Genomic DNA, 14,110 nt, shown 5'->3' with positions numbered 1-14,110 from the left:
ATTGGTCAGCTGGATAAGCGCAGTAGCAAGGTACTAATCAAGGACGGAGTCCTTAGGATTAGGGACTAAGAGCAGCGACTTCTCACTAAGGTGAAGAGGTCCGTGAACCGGTTGTACCTGCTCGACCTGAAGGTAGAGCAGCCGGTGAGCCTGGCGGCAAGGCACTCTGAGGAACCATGGATGTGGCATGCATGGTTCGGACATCTCAGCTTCGATGCGCTTGGTTGGCTAGAGAAGATGGTCCGAGGGCTACCCCACATCAAGCATGGAGGCAAGCTATGTGACAGCTGCCTGGCCAGGAAGCAGAGGAGGCTACCTTTCCCAAAGGCAGCCAAGTATCACATGAAGGACGCTCTCAAGCTCGTTCACGGTGACCTCTGTGGGCTGATCACGCCTACTACAAATGTTGGTCGGTGGTACTTCCTCCTACTCGTGGACAATTGTAGTCGCTACATATGGCTGCAACTCCTGACGAGCAAGGATGAAGCGACTGTGGCGATCAAGAAGTTCAAGACGCGCACGGAGGCCGAGAGCGGCAAGAAGCTCCACATGCTGAGGACTGATCGTGGTGACGAATTCACTTCAATGGAGTTCACTGCGTACTGCATGGATCAAGGTGTGGTGCAACACCACACCGCGCCATACTCGCCACAACAGAATGGCATGGTGGAGCGACGAAACTAGACGGTGGTCGGCATGGCCCGATCCATGATGAAGGCCAAAGGCATGCCGATAAGGTTCTGGGGGGAGGCGGTGACCAGGCAGTGTTCATCCTCAACCGCGCTCCGACCAAGGCCTTGGCGGGCAAGACATCATTCGAAGCTTGGTATGGGCGCAAGCCGAGCGTGTCCTTCCTCTAGACATTCGGCTGCATCGGCCATGTCAGGAAGACGAAGCCAAACCTCACCAAGTTGGAGGACAGGAGCACACCCATGGTGTTCCTAGGCTACGTGGAGGGTACCAGGGCGTACCGGCTCTATGACCCAAGCAGAGACAAGGTGCTTGTCTCGCATGACATCGTGTTCGACGAGGAGGTGGTTTAGGACTAGAGCAGTCCAAGCACAGGGGAAGCTGGCAGCTTCACCAGCACCTTCGTCGTCGAACACTTGATCTTCCATGGTGGTGGAGACACTAGGGAAGAGGTGTCGAGCACTCCGACGGTAGAGCCAAGCACTCCTAGGGCAGTGCCGAGCACTCCAAGAGGAGTGCCGAGCACTTCTGGAGGGATGCCGAGCATGCTAGGAGTGGTGCCGGGAGGTTCTGCAGTGATGACGACCACTCTAGGATAGGTGCCGAGCACTCCCGTGGTGGAGCCAAGACGTCTTGCAGTGGTGCCAACCACTCTAAGACTAAGGCTAGGCACTCCTATAGTGTGGCCGAACACTGCAGGAGTTATGATGAGCTATCCAGAAGTAGTGCCGAGCACTGCAACCAAGGTGCCAAGCACTCCAGGTGCTGTGATGGGCACTCTGGCGGAACAGGGAACTCCATCGACGCCAATCGAGTTCGTCTCATCTCCAAGTGACATCACTGAGTTCGTGGACGCCTACCACGAAGGTGAGGAGGTGCGGTTCCATAGGCTGGACGACATCGTCGGCGGCATAGGTCCCTCAGGCTTGGTGGGTAGGCTGCTCAATGATGCAGAGCTACTACTCGTTAGTGCTGAGGAACCACCCACATTCGCACTGGCCGAGTATGATGGAAACTGGCGACAGGTGATGCTGGAGGAGATGAAGGCGATCGAGGAAAATAAGACTTGGCAGCTCGTCGATCCACCTCTAGGATGTCGTCCGATCAGCCTGAAGTGGGTGTACAAGATCAAATGGGACGAGCTTGGTGCCATTGTCAAGCACAAGGCGGGCCTCAACGCCCGAGGCTTTATTCAGCGCACATGGAGTCGGTCTGTTTGCTACTTGCTTTGGGAGCAGCAAAGGACTAGCGTGTACATCACTTGGACGTTAAATCAGCCTTCCTCAATGGCGAGCTAGTGGAGATGGTCTTCGTCAGGCAACCTCCAGGTTTCGCTGTCAAGGGAGAGGAGCACAGGGTGCTCCAACTGCGCAAGGCGCTCTATAGGCTGCGGTAGGCCCCCTGAGCATGGAATGCCAAGCTTGACACTACGCTAGGTGAGATTAGGTTTCAATGGTGTGCAACCGAGCACGCGCTCTACACACGGCGATGGGGGAAGGAGGAGCTCATCGTCGGCGTGTATGTGGATGACTTAATCATCATCGGCGCGTGCACGGAGGATATCAACAGCTTCAAGCGTGAGATGGTGGCTTCTTTTAAATGAGCGATCTCGGCGCACTCTCCTACTACCTCGGCATCGAGGTGAGGCAGGGGAAGGAGGAACTCATGCTCGATCAGAGCGCGTATGCCTCCAAGCTGTTGGAGCGGAGCAGCATGGCTGAGTGCAAGCCATGTGTGACTCCAATGGAGGAGTGGCTGAAGCTGACGAAGGCCAGCACCGCGGCGAAGGTGGATGCAACACTCTACCAGAGTATCGTCGGTGGTCTACGCTACCTAGTCCACATGAGGCCGAACATTGCGTTCGCCTTGGGCTACATTAGTCGCTTCATGGAGGATCCCAGAGAGGATCACTGAGCTGCGGTGAAGCGGCTACTACGCTACGTCAAGGGGATGGTGGATCATGGGATCATCTTCTCAAAGACCGGTGGGAATAGGCTGTAGCTCACTGTGTTCAGCGATGCAGTCATGGCGGGGGACATCGACGGACGACAGAGCACCTCTGGCGTGCTCGTCTTCCTCGGGTCGGCCCCAATTTCATGGTTGTCGCTGAAACAGAAGGTAGTGGCGCTATCTACGTGCGAGGCAGAGTACGTAGCGGCGGCCACAGCGGTGTGCTAAGTTGTGTGGCTGCGCCAGCTGCTGGGCGAGCTGACCAGTATGGAAGCTCAGCCACCAGCACTAATGGTGGACAACTAGCCTGCCATCGCCCTCGCAAAGAATCCAGTTCTGCACGACCGGAGTAAACACATCGACGTGAAGTTTCACATCCTCAGGGACTGTGTCGATGGGGGGTAGATCATCATCGAGTTTGTCGAAACTGGTCGGCAACTCGCGGACGTCCTCACCAAGCCGCTCGGACGTCTTCGACTCACGGAGCTGAAGGAGATGATCGGCATGGAGGGGGTACAAGGGTTAGTAGTAGGATTAGGGGAAGATTGTTATATAATCTACTGCTACCTTGTATGAACACAGCAAGGGAAGGCGGCACCGAAAGGCCCCCTGCTGTGATACTGTAGCCGCTATAGGTGCAGGCGCCACATGGCTCACCTGCAGCACTGTAGGCATATGCAGTGGCCGGCGCAGAGTCAGCCCTATATGTTATCTAGTTACTGTTACAGCATGTGTGCTGTACTGGGAATAGATGGATAGAGTTGTATAAATAGACCACCACGACAACTCAGTAAAGAGAGTTCAGATTTGTCATCTCTCAGACAGGGCTTCGGCCAACACTGGTGTCTTGTACTATGTGTGCATGCTTTGTTCTCTCTTCTTCTTCTAGCTCCAGCCATAGTGTGTGGGGACGGGCAACGGCCTGTTCGTGGTCGGCACGGCTAGTGGGTGCTCGGCAACACTAGCGGGTGCTCGGCAAGACCGGTGAGTGGTTCACTCACCTGAGCCGGTGATCCTATGGGCCAACACTCTTATACCATTTCTAAGAGCATCTCCAAGAGTCTTTCTAAATTTTACTCTCTAAATCATCATTTGCATAAAAATCGTGTTCTATATCTTTTCACTCTCCAACAACTTTTCTATGTCTCATGCGCACTCTAGAGAGTCATTCTCGTCTTCTATTTTTGGCTAGCGAAAAATACGGAATAGAAGATGACTATATTTGGATAACCATTTAGAAAAGTTGTTGGAGAGTAGTTTTTCATCAAAATCTCTTTATCTAACATTTAGGAAAAATATAGTGAGTTTCTTGAAGTTGCTCTAAATAGCCATACTCAACACGTAAAAGTAGCACGTCCTCAACTAGTTGACCTCCTACAACCTGAAAACAACACTTATTTGTGTGGGGGGGGGGGGGGGGGGGGAGTACCCACTATTCCTTACAACTGGTTCGTATGCGTTCTAAGGTATACATGACCCACATGATTACGTACTCTAGTAAAGACTATTATAAAATGAGTTTAGCTGACTTTGTTTCCCTTGTGGTCAAAGAAACAGTTGACATTTTGAGGCAGTTTAATTATTCTCTAATGAAATAACACATCCATTGTCATACCTAAATTTCCTCATTAGAAGATTTTCATTACTTAGCTTAATGTTCCTTATTTAAAAGTACTTGTATATTTCTTTATTCATACATCATATTGGATAGGATGGTTGCGGACAGCTCAGAGGTTAATTAAAGATTGTTAATATCAAAATATTATATAACTATCCTTGAAGCAAGTTAAGTTAATGAAAGTCCACCAAAAGAAATAATGTGATTCAAGACATCTCAAGTTATATATTATATTATTAAAATTTGTATGTTAAGTCATGAAAGGTAAACGATCTACAACATTTGCACAGGTATTGGTGAAGTTACTTAATGTTAAATTACATCATTAATAACATGATGGTGCTATAGGATATAAGTAGTTCATAAATATCTTATTAACTAATTCATCCTAAAATTCCCTTGCTCAATAGGATCATTTATATTCTTCAACCTTATTATTTGAAGTACATACCATGTATTTGAATCCCGTGATGTTTCCTCAATTAACCTATGCCGTACTATATTTTACTTTTTTATTATTAATTTTAAGTAGCAATTAAGAGCAATAATTTCAACAAACCAACAATATCATTTATGCTATTTCTTTCTACCATTTCCTTTGTTTTATAATAAGACTATTCCTAATGCACAGTATTGTACTCCTCCAATATCCAAGGATGTTACACTTAGGATGAAAAGTATAATACTGTTAGGAAGAAATACTCTGTACAATGCGTAGTATCATACTCCAATATTAAAAACGATTAATTGTTATGATGTTGTGTCTATGAGCGTGGCTGTGAACATCAGATTTTTGTGAAACAACATAAGACATCGTTCAAAAATTAGATCGCTTTGTTATTTCTCCTAGTAAATGCTCTATCACATATCAATAACAAATCTGAAGTGGCACATAATTAATGAGTGTGATACAACCCACCAAGACTAGCCTAACATCTTGTCTCTTAGGCCAATCTCAATGGAAATTTCATAGAGTTTTATGGGCATTAAATACGCTGACATGGCACTGCATTGATGAAGAGAGAGATGCTGAAAGTTTTATAGGAGTAGAGAGAGTTTTATGGGGACAAAACTCTTCTGCACGGTTTCCAAAATATGGGTGTGTTGAAAACTGGGTCATGAAACCTCCACTGAGACTGGCAAAGATCCACTCACTAAAAGGGAAAGTATTTAATTCTTTGAGAACATCATGAAATAAATTTTATTTATTTTCTAACATGCCTTGACAGATAAATGGATGTGTAGTTTTAATATTATTGCATATCAAAATGTGATGAGGTAGAGGGAAAATATATAGAAATAAACTCAAAACACTAATTCTGTACTCTCAACCATGAATAAGTGATCTTTTGGAGACTACTAATTATTATAATACATTTGTAAGACGTAACAAATAGCATAATGTTATGCAGTACTTTTAGCTGCAGCTTTAGTTGTACATGCTCAAACATCCAAGCTCAATACAAATATATACATAACTTGTAATTTTAGTTTGAGATAGTTCACTCTATGGAACTTAAACATCACTTAATCAGGGCTTGTTTAGATCACCTTTGGATTGTAGTAGTCTCTCATAGAATAATCTCTAGGTGATCCAAACACCCTAGATTATGGAGGAGGATTAAGGAGTATAACAATCCAACCAGCAGATTATTATAATCCTACAACTATATATAATCCATCTCAAACATACAAATAGGATACTATAGGTGCTCACAAAACCAAATCCTATATTCAGCACCTATAATCAAGGGATACAAACAACCTATTTTTTATAGCTTAATATCCAGATTATTATAATCCCATTCATAATTCTGAATTCTAATAAATCCAAAGATGATCCAAACATGCCTTCGTTATTTGTAATTGGAGGGAGTATACCTCTGCACGCCTAAGGTCAAACAACAAAATAGTACGACATCAAAGCCTGAAACAAAAGTTGAACTTTTTTTTTGAGGGACAAAAGTTGGACTTCTCAATCCATATATGTATTTATGTTCAATCCAATAAAGCGAAAGGACAGAAAAAAATCAAGAGAACATTGCATTGACTCTATTATAATATTAACCCCTTCTCCTGCCTTTGTAAAACCCGACAGCGAGCTCTAAAACGTTTTTTTTTGTTATAGAAATATTTATCCAAATGAACATATAAAGTAGACTCCAATAATTTAATCCACAATGAGTTACACAATATATATGTGGTGTGTATACACACACAACACCTATATTATATATATATATATATATATATATATAATATATATATATATATATTATATATATATATATATATATATATATATATAGAGAGAGAGAGAGAGAGAGAGAGAGAGAGATAAATAGATAGATATGTGTATATAGATAAATAGATAAATAGATATATATATATAGCTAAATAGATAGATAAATATATATATATAGTATATGTATATGTATATATATATAATATATATATATATAATCTATATATATATAATATTATATATAATATAATATATATATCTACTCTATCTAGATAGATATAGATATATAGATAAATAGATAGATATATAGATCGAATATGTGTTTGTGTGTGTATATGATGGTACTAGTAGTCGTTGCATGGCCTATAAATACCCCCTTTCCCACCCTGCTCCTTCTGCCTCATCCCCTTCAGCCTTCAAGGCCTTGGACCCTCGCTCTCCTCTCGCTGGTTAATGTGTCCCCTTGCATCCAGGACACCCGGGGGCGATCCAACCTGAGCCGCCGCGCGTACGTTCCCGAAGCCTCGTCCAGCGCTACGCGCCGCGCGATCCAACAACGCCCCGTGGCGCTCGCGTCGTACGTGGTGATCCGCGGGCCGGCCAAGACCGGCTGAGAGAGAGCCAGGGAGGCAGCCACTTCGGAGCTACACGACGAGAGCTCCGGTCTAACACAAATCCCAGCCCCGGATCTTTTGTTAACCCCTTCTCTCATTTCCATCGAGCTGATCATATCCATTTCCGCCTATAAATTTTGCCGCTTGCTAGGGTTTGAACTCCCCTAGGTTTCCCTCCAAAAGCTCAAGCTTCCGCGCCCACACGTGCAAAAACCGCCTCCTCCAGCGGCAGTCGGCAGAAGCTAGCTTGCGTTGCGCCGCCATGTGTGAGGGGCTCGTTGGCAAGCTGTTGCCGCCGTGCCTCTGCAATGCCAAGGACGGCGGCAGCGTCGGGGATGGCCACCGTCTCCGCGCGGTCGTGGTCTCTTCCGCCGGATGTCGCGGTCGTTGTTTGAACGAATCGACGACGACCTTGACAACGTGCAAGGACCCGCCGCCGCCGCCGCTCTTGGCCGACAGGCCGTCTTTGACCAGGGGCGCGGCGAGCGAGGCCGCATCGATTTTGAGGCTGTCATTGCCGATGATCATGACGGGTCTCATACTCTACGTGCGGCCGATGATATCGATGCTCTTCCTTGGCCGTCTCGGCGAGCTCGCCCTCGCCGGTGGGTCCCTCGCCATCAGCTTCGCCAACATCACGGGCTACTCCGTCCTGTCCGGCCTTGCCATGGGCATGGAGCCGGTGTGCGGCCAGGCCGTGGGCGCCAAGAACCTCCCCCTCGTCGGCGCCACATGCAGCGGATGGTGCTCCTCCTCCTCGCGCTCTCCGTGCCCGTCGCCTTCCTCTGGGCGCACATGGAACCGCTGCTCCTGCTGTGCGGCCAGGACGCCGCCATATCCGCCGCAGCGCAGCGCTACATTCTCCTCTGCCTCCCTGACCTTCTCTTCCAGTCGTTCCTCCACCCCTCTCCCGCATCTACACCTCCGCACCCAGTCCGTCAACTTCCCGCTCACTGCCTGCGCCGTGCTCGCCGTCACCATGCACCTCCCCATCAACTACCTCCTCGTCTCCGTCCTCGGCCTCGGTGTCGAAGGCGTCGCTCTCGCCTCTGCCTTGGCCAACCTCAACCTCGTGCTCCTCCTTATCGCTTACATCTACTTTTCCGGCGTGCACCGAGCCACCGGTGGCTTCACCCTTTCTGAGAAGCTGTTCAAGGACGTTACCGGGTGGATTGCGGCTGGCCCGGCTCGCCGTCGAGAGGCTGCGCCAGCGTGTGCCTCGAGTGGTGGTGGTACGAGATCATGATCCTTCTCTGCGGCCTCCTGGCGGATCCCAAGGCGACCGTGGCGTCCATGGGGGTGCTCATCCAGACCCACGTCCCTCCTCTACATCTTCCCGTCATCGCTCAGCTTCGGCGTGTCGACGCGGGTCAGCAACGAGCTCGGAGCGAACCGCCCGGGCGCCGCGCGAGCTGCGGCCCGTGCGGGGGCTCGCGCTCAGCGCGCTCCAGGGCCTCGCCTCCTTCCTATTCGCCGTGTCCGTGCGCGACGTGTGGGCGCGCATGTTCACGCCGGACGCGTCCATCCTGGCGCTCACGGCGTCTGTGCTGCCCATCCTCGGGCTCTGCGAGATCGGCAACTGCCCGCAGACCACCGGCTGCGGGGTCCTCCGCGGGAGTGCGCGCCCCAAGGACGGCGCGCACATCAACCTGGGCGCGTTTCTACGGCGTCGGCACGCCCGTGGCCGTGGCGCTGGGCGTTCTGGGCGGGGCAGGGCTTCAGGGGCCTCTGGCTCGGCCTCCTGGCCGCGCAGGCCGCCTGCGTCGCCGTCATGCTCGTGGTGATCTCCCGCACTGACTGGGCCCAACAAGCCGAGCTCGCGCAGGTGCTCGCCGGAGTTGTTGCGCCCGGCGGCCACGCCGTTGTGAACGGAGACGACGACGACGGTGGGAAAGAGAAAGACATGGGGCCGCATGCCAAGGGTTGCGGCATCGCATGGCGACGAGGACTCCGGCTTGCTCATCACCGTGCAGGGCTGACCGCCCCTATACTCCTTGACAACGACGGCCGTCTACGTATGAATCACGGTAACTAGCAGGTACCTAGCCTGGTGTATTATAGCACAGTACTACATAGAAGTAGGTGTGAAGTGAAACAAGATTTTGCAGTCGTCTGAACAATTTTTAGGGCGTTCATATGATCGAGTTGGTATCTAGCGTCCTGGTGAGAAAAAAAAGAGTACATGTATGTACCACGTTATTGCGGAAAACACCTGAGACTTTGAGGCGAAAAAGCTGGGTGTTTTCTGTAATTACGTGGCCAAATTAGGTATATTGATGAGTTACAACTAATATATAGGTGGCCTGTATGCCAATATAATTTTGTATTTTTATTTAATTAAATTGTTCACCCCAGTTGTATGAAATGGATGTATACCTGTACACTGTGCAATAGAATGTTGCATGCCTTATCCATTAGCATTCTTAGAGCATCTCCCACCGAGCTCTCTCTCGTCTCCTATCCTTGTTTTAAGGACTTACGATGTGAAAATAAATCTCTAGCCCAAGCCTCATATGAGCCCTGATGGATGAGGGTCTCTCATTTCTGTCTCTAACCTCTATATGTGGGAGCTCCACATCCTCCCTTACTCTTCCCTTATTTCTTCACACAGAGCTGACCAAATAGGACGATAAGTACGTCCCATGACAATATAGTTGAAGTAGGAAAAATTAGCTTCTTAAAGAGATCAATTAGTGTGTGCTAAGAAGTAGAGACTGAAACATGGACGAGGGGCGTCCACTTGAGGGAATATGGATGCAAAATTTGAGGGCTTAGTTGGAGTTGGTCTTGTTATTAGACATGCTAGCTGCAAGCAGAAGTAGAAGTAGGTGTGCAATGGATTTTTTTTTGTGAAAGAAATGCATTAGGCATTAGGCACTGCAATGCAAAAGAAGCGGCAAAACCACCCAAACGTGCAGTTGAATTCAGAACCAAACGGTAGTCGATCGATCGGAAACGACGACCCTTTCTTACAGATAGCTAGCACGGTTAAAATAAAACAGAGGCAAAACCACCCACCACCCACCCGCCCGGTGATCACGCACGACGCGCGATAATGAGCGGTGTTTGACGGCCTCCATCCGGCGACGTATCGCGTACGCGGGCGTCGCTGTCGAGCGCAGTGTCGGCGGTGGAGGCGGCAGCAGGCTGCCGCCGCCTGGGAGGAGGCGGCACACGCGCACCGGCCGCGGTCCGCCGCCGCGCAGGCGCAGGTGAGAACACAACAGTAGTGCGTGGTCAGTGGTGCAACAAGGGTTTTTCTCCAACTCCAAGCGCGCCGTGCTGACCCCGTTCCAGGGCGACGGCCGGTGTGAGCTCGCTGACGAGCGAGTTCACGCTTGCACCCTAGCGTACGTATACGTCTTGGTCGTCATCGATGGTGACAACAATTAATAATCCTGCAGCACCCGCATGCATTTTTTCAACGCCTGGATTTTTTTTGCATGTTGGGGTTAAAATATGTCACTGCTCTGTTTGGTCTGCAAATTAAACCAGGGCCTTGTTTAGATCACCTCCAAATTTCAAGTTTTTCACTCTTTCTCCATCACATCAATTTTTGGATGTATGCATGAAGCATTAAATGTAGGTAAAAAAATAACTAATTGCACAGTTTGGTTGTAAATCACGAGACGAATCTTTTGAGCCTAGTTAGTCCATGATCGGACAAAGTTTGTCAAATACAAACAAAACGTGCTACAGTGTTCAGATTGCAAAAATTTACAATCTAAACAAGGCCCAGATCAGTTCTGTGATCCAGTATCTATCCTCCAGGCCCGCCCGTGTGTACATGCATCGATCGACATAGTGGTTATTAGCCATCACTGGAACAGAAGGACCATGGTTGGTCGACATATGGAGAGTTTTCGACAGTCCGTGGCATCATTTTCGACCAGGCTGTACATGAGTACGTACAATTGCCCAGTGGTCACTCGTTTTCCTGTACGTTTCTTTCGTTTGCTCGTTGGACATAAATAACTAGGCCTGTGTTGTCGATTTGTTTATCTCGCTGTCAATTCATTTGTAGTTTTCGATCCATGATTGGTGCATTTCTAGTCCGAAAATCCAATCATGACTATAACAACATATACAATAATGATGACGAATACTGACCCGCCTACGTATTGCTGCATATTCAAGTTTGGAAGAAGAATCTTTGCTAATGTAATGTGCCACGTAAGGAAAGGCCGGGATTCTGCTGTTAATTAAGTTGCCGGCCATACGTACGTACGTAGTTGAAAACTAGGACATTATTATCGAGCCGCTATATATTGCTTAGTACAGATCATGCTGGCGCAAATGGCTTATGATGATTCCTGAAAAGGCCGGCTAAAAAAAATATACTACAACCATAGGGATTCTGAGGGCAATCCGCGGAGAATCGATGCGTCTTCAGAATGCGATCGATGCCTCACTTGCATTGGTGCAGTTGTATTCATCATCCCACCAACAACGACCACGGCCCAAAAAATTTAAAGAAACAGCCCATCGAGCGATCATAGTACTACTTCATGTAAAGAGATTGGAAGGGAGCGACGACGACGACTTAGTTTACTGTAATAACAAGTACAGTGCGTAATCCCGGCCCTTCTGAATCGGAACGAGCCAGTGCAGACGTTCTAGAAATAAAATGCTAGATCCTGCAGGTAGATTAGGTCCGCCTATGTTGTCTCAACATAGTAGGTTCTAAGCCCTGATAAAGGAGAATTGTTGTGTTAGGCGTGGTGAGCCAACGTTAAATCTAGCCATTCTAATAGAGATGAAACCTGAAAGAAAATCGTTGGGGCGTAACCCTTTTAGCGACGCGCCATATCGGAACCCGGGTATGGTGTTAAATGAGCAAGGGCCGGGTCGTCACCCCCGTGACGTGCCGTGTTGCGATCTGGACACGGTGTCAAGTGATCAAGGATCGGGTCGTCACATCCTTAGTGGCGCGCTACCATCGGCGCCTGGGTGTAGTGAAAAATGAGCAAGGGTTTTCACATCTGATTCGACAGGTGCGAAGGGTAAGGAAGCTAGTCGAACCAACTAGGATCCGTTTAGGCAGTTGGAATATAGGGTCGCTTACAGGTAAGTTAAGAGAATTAGTTGATACCACGACTAGGAGGCGTGTAAATATATTATGCATTCAAGAGACTAAATGGAAGGGTCAGAAGGCGAAAGAGATGGACAATACAGGTTTCAAGCTTTGGTACACAGGGACAGTTGCGAATAGAAATGGAGTAGGAGTTTTGATTGATAAGAACCTCAAGAATAGTATGGTGGAAGTGAGAAGGCAAGGAGATAGGATTATCTTAGTCAAACTTGTCATTGGTGATATGGTCTTGAACGTAATTAGTGCGTATGCCTTCCAAGTAGGCCTCGACGAGAGTGCTAAGAGACAGTTCTGGGAAGACTTAGATGACCTGATTAGAGCTGTACCCAGTAGTGAGAAGCTTTTTATAGGAGGAGATCTTAATGGGCATGTAGGTACGACAAGCGCAGGTTTCGAGGCAATTCATGGAGGTTTTGGGTATGGTAGTAGGAATCAGGAGGGGGAGGAAGTTCTGGACTTCGCGGTAGCTTTTGACCTGATGATAGCCAACACTTTCTTTAGAAATAGAGAATCTCATCTAGTGACCTTCAGTAGCGGACAACACTCTAGCCAGATTGACTTTGTCCTCACAAGAAGAAAGGACAAACGAGCATGCTTGGGTTGCAAGGTGATACCAGGGGAGTGTGTTGTTTCTCAACATAAGCTTTTGGTGGCAGACTTTCGTTTTCAGGTGCGTGCCCGTAGGGATAAACAAGCTAAGATTGAAAGAACAAAGTGGTGAAAACTGAAAGGGGAGACGTCAGAGGTATTCAGGGAAAAGGTTATCAAAGAGGGCTCTTGGAAGGAAGAAGAGGACATAAACAACATGTGGAAGAAGATGACAACCAACATTCGGAAGGTGGCGTCAGAGGTGTGTGGAGTAACCAAAGGAAGTGGAGGCGAGGCTAAAGATACTTGGTGGTGGAACGAGGAAGTCCAAAGGGCTATTAAGGAGAAGAAAGAGTGCTATAGACGCTTGTACCATGACAGGAGTGTGGACAACATAGAGAAGTACAAGGTGGCAAAGAAGACTGCAAAGCGAGCTGTAAGTGTGGCAAAGGGTAGAGCGTACGATGATCTTTACCAACGTTTGAGTACGATGGAAGAAGAGAAGGACATTTATAGGATGGCTAGGGTTCTTGAGAGAAAGACAAGGGACTTCAACCAAGTTAAGTGCATTAAGGATGAAAGGGAGCATCTCTTGGTGAAGGAGGATGAGATCCGACATCGATGGCAAGAGTATTTTGATAAATTATTCAATGGTGAGAATACGGACACAACCTTTCAGTTGGATGACTCTTTTGATGACACCAATAGGCGCTTTGTGTGGAGAATCCAAGAATCTGAGGTCAGAGAAGCGTTGAAAAGGATGAAATTAAGGAGGTAAGGCGATGGGACCGGATGGTATCCCAATCGAGGTGTGGAGATGCCTCAGAGACATAGCTATAGTATGGCTAACCAAGCTGTTCAACCATATTTTTCGATCGAACAAGATGCCTGATGAGTGGAGGAGAAGTATATTGGTACCGATCTACAAGAATAAAGGGGATATTCAAAGTTGTACTAATTACCGGGGAATTAAGTTGATGAGTCATACTATGAAGCTATGTGAGAGAGTTATCGAGCATCGCTTGAGAGCAATAACGCGGGTCTCTATGAACCAATTTGGTTATATGCCCGGAAGGTCAACCATGGAAGCCATTTTCTTAATAAGACAAGTTATGGAGCGGTATAGGGAGAAGAAGAAGGACCTACACATGATTTTTATTGACTTGAAGAATGCTTATGATAAAATACCAAGGAATGTTATGTGGTGGGCTTTGGACAAACATAAAGTCCCAACGAAGTATGTCGGGCTCATTAAGGACATGTACAACAATGTTGTGACTAGAGTTCGAACAAGTGATGGAGACACGGATGAC

The 14,110-nt window shown here is 47.8% G+C and overlaps 1 protein-coding gene and 1 pseudogene across 1 annotated transcript; both read left to right on the top strand.

Annotated features, from left to right (window-relative positions):
- The first annotated feature begins 342 nt into the window (after nt 1–342).
- On the top strand, nt 343–7,117 carry LOC136536941 (uncharacterized). Its single transcript, XM_066529072.1, has 3 exons — nt 343–616; nt 1,390–1,856; nt 6,917–7,117. Exons 1-3 carry the CDS (start codon nt 343–345, stop codon nt 7,115–7,117), a joined length of 942 nt encoding a protein of 313 aa, XP_066385169.1.
- Nucleotides 7,028–9,215, top strand: LOC136539479 (protein DETOXIFICATION 49-like; annotated as a pseudogene).
- Nucleotides 9,216–14,110: the final 4,895 nt, after the last annotated feature.

The sequence above is a fragment of the Miscanthus floridulus genome, chromosome 2, assembly GCF_019320115.1.
Source record: "Miscanthus floridulus cultivar M001 chromosome 2, ASM1932011v1, whole genome shotgun sequence".
Lineage (NCBI taxonomy): Eukaryota > Viridiplantae > Streptophyta > Magnoliopsida > Poales > Poaceae > Miscanthus > Miscanthus floridulus.
This window is presented reverse-complemented; position numbering and strand designations above follow the sequence as displayed.

What these genes read in the sequence shown, in the direction of transcription:
- LOC136536941 (XM_066529072.1), top strand. Translation starts at nt 343, where the DNA reads ATGAAGGACGCTCTCAAGCTCGTTCACGGTGACCTCTGTGGGCTGATC. An exon ending in TGCGTACTGCATGGATCAAG is followed by an intron (nt 617 to 1,389) that starts GTGTGGTGCAAC and finishes CGAACACTGCAG; the next exon opens with GAGTTATGATGAGCTATCCA. An exon ending in GTGCCATTGTCAAGCACAAG is followed by an intron (nt 1,857 to 6,916) that starts GCGGGCCTCAAC and finishes CATCCCCTTCAG; the next exon opens with CCTTCAAGGCCTTGGACCCT.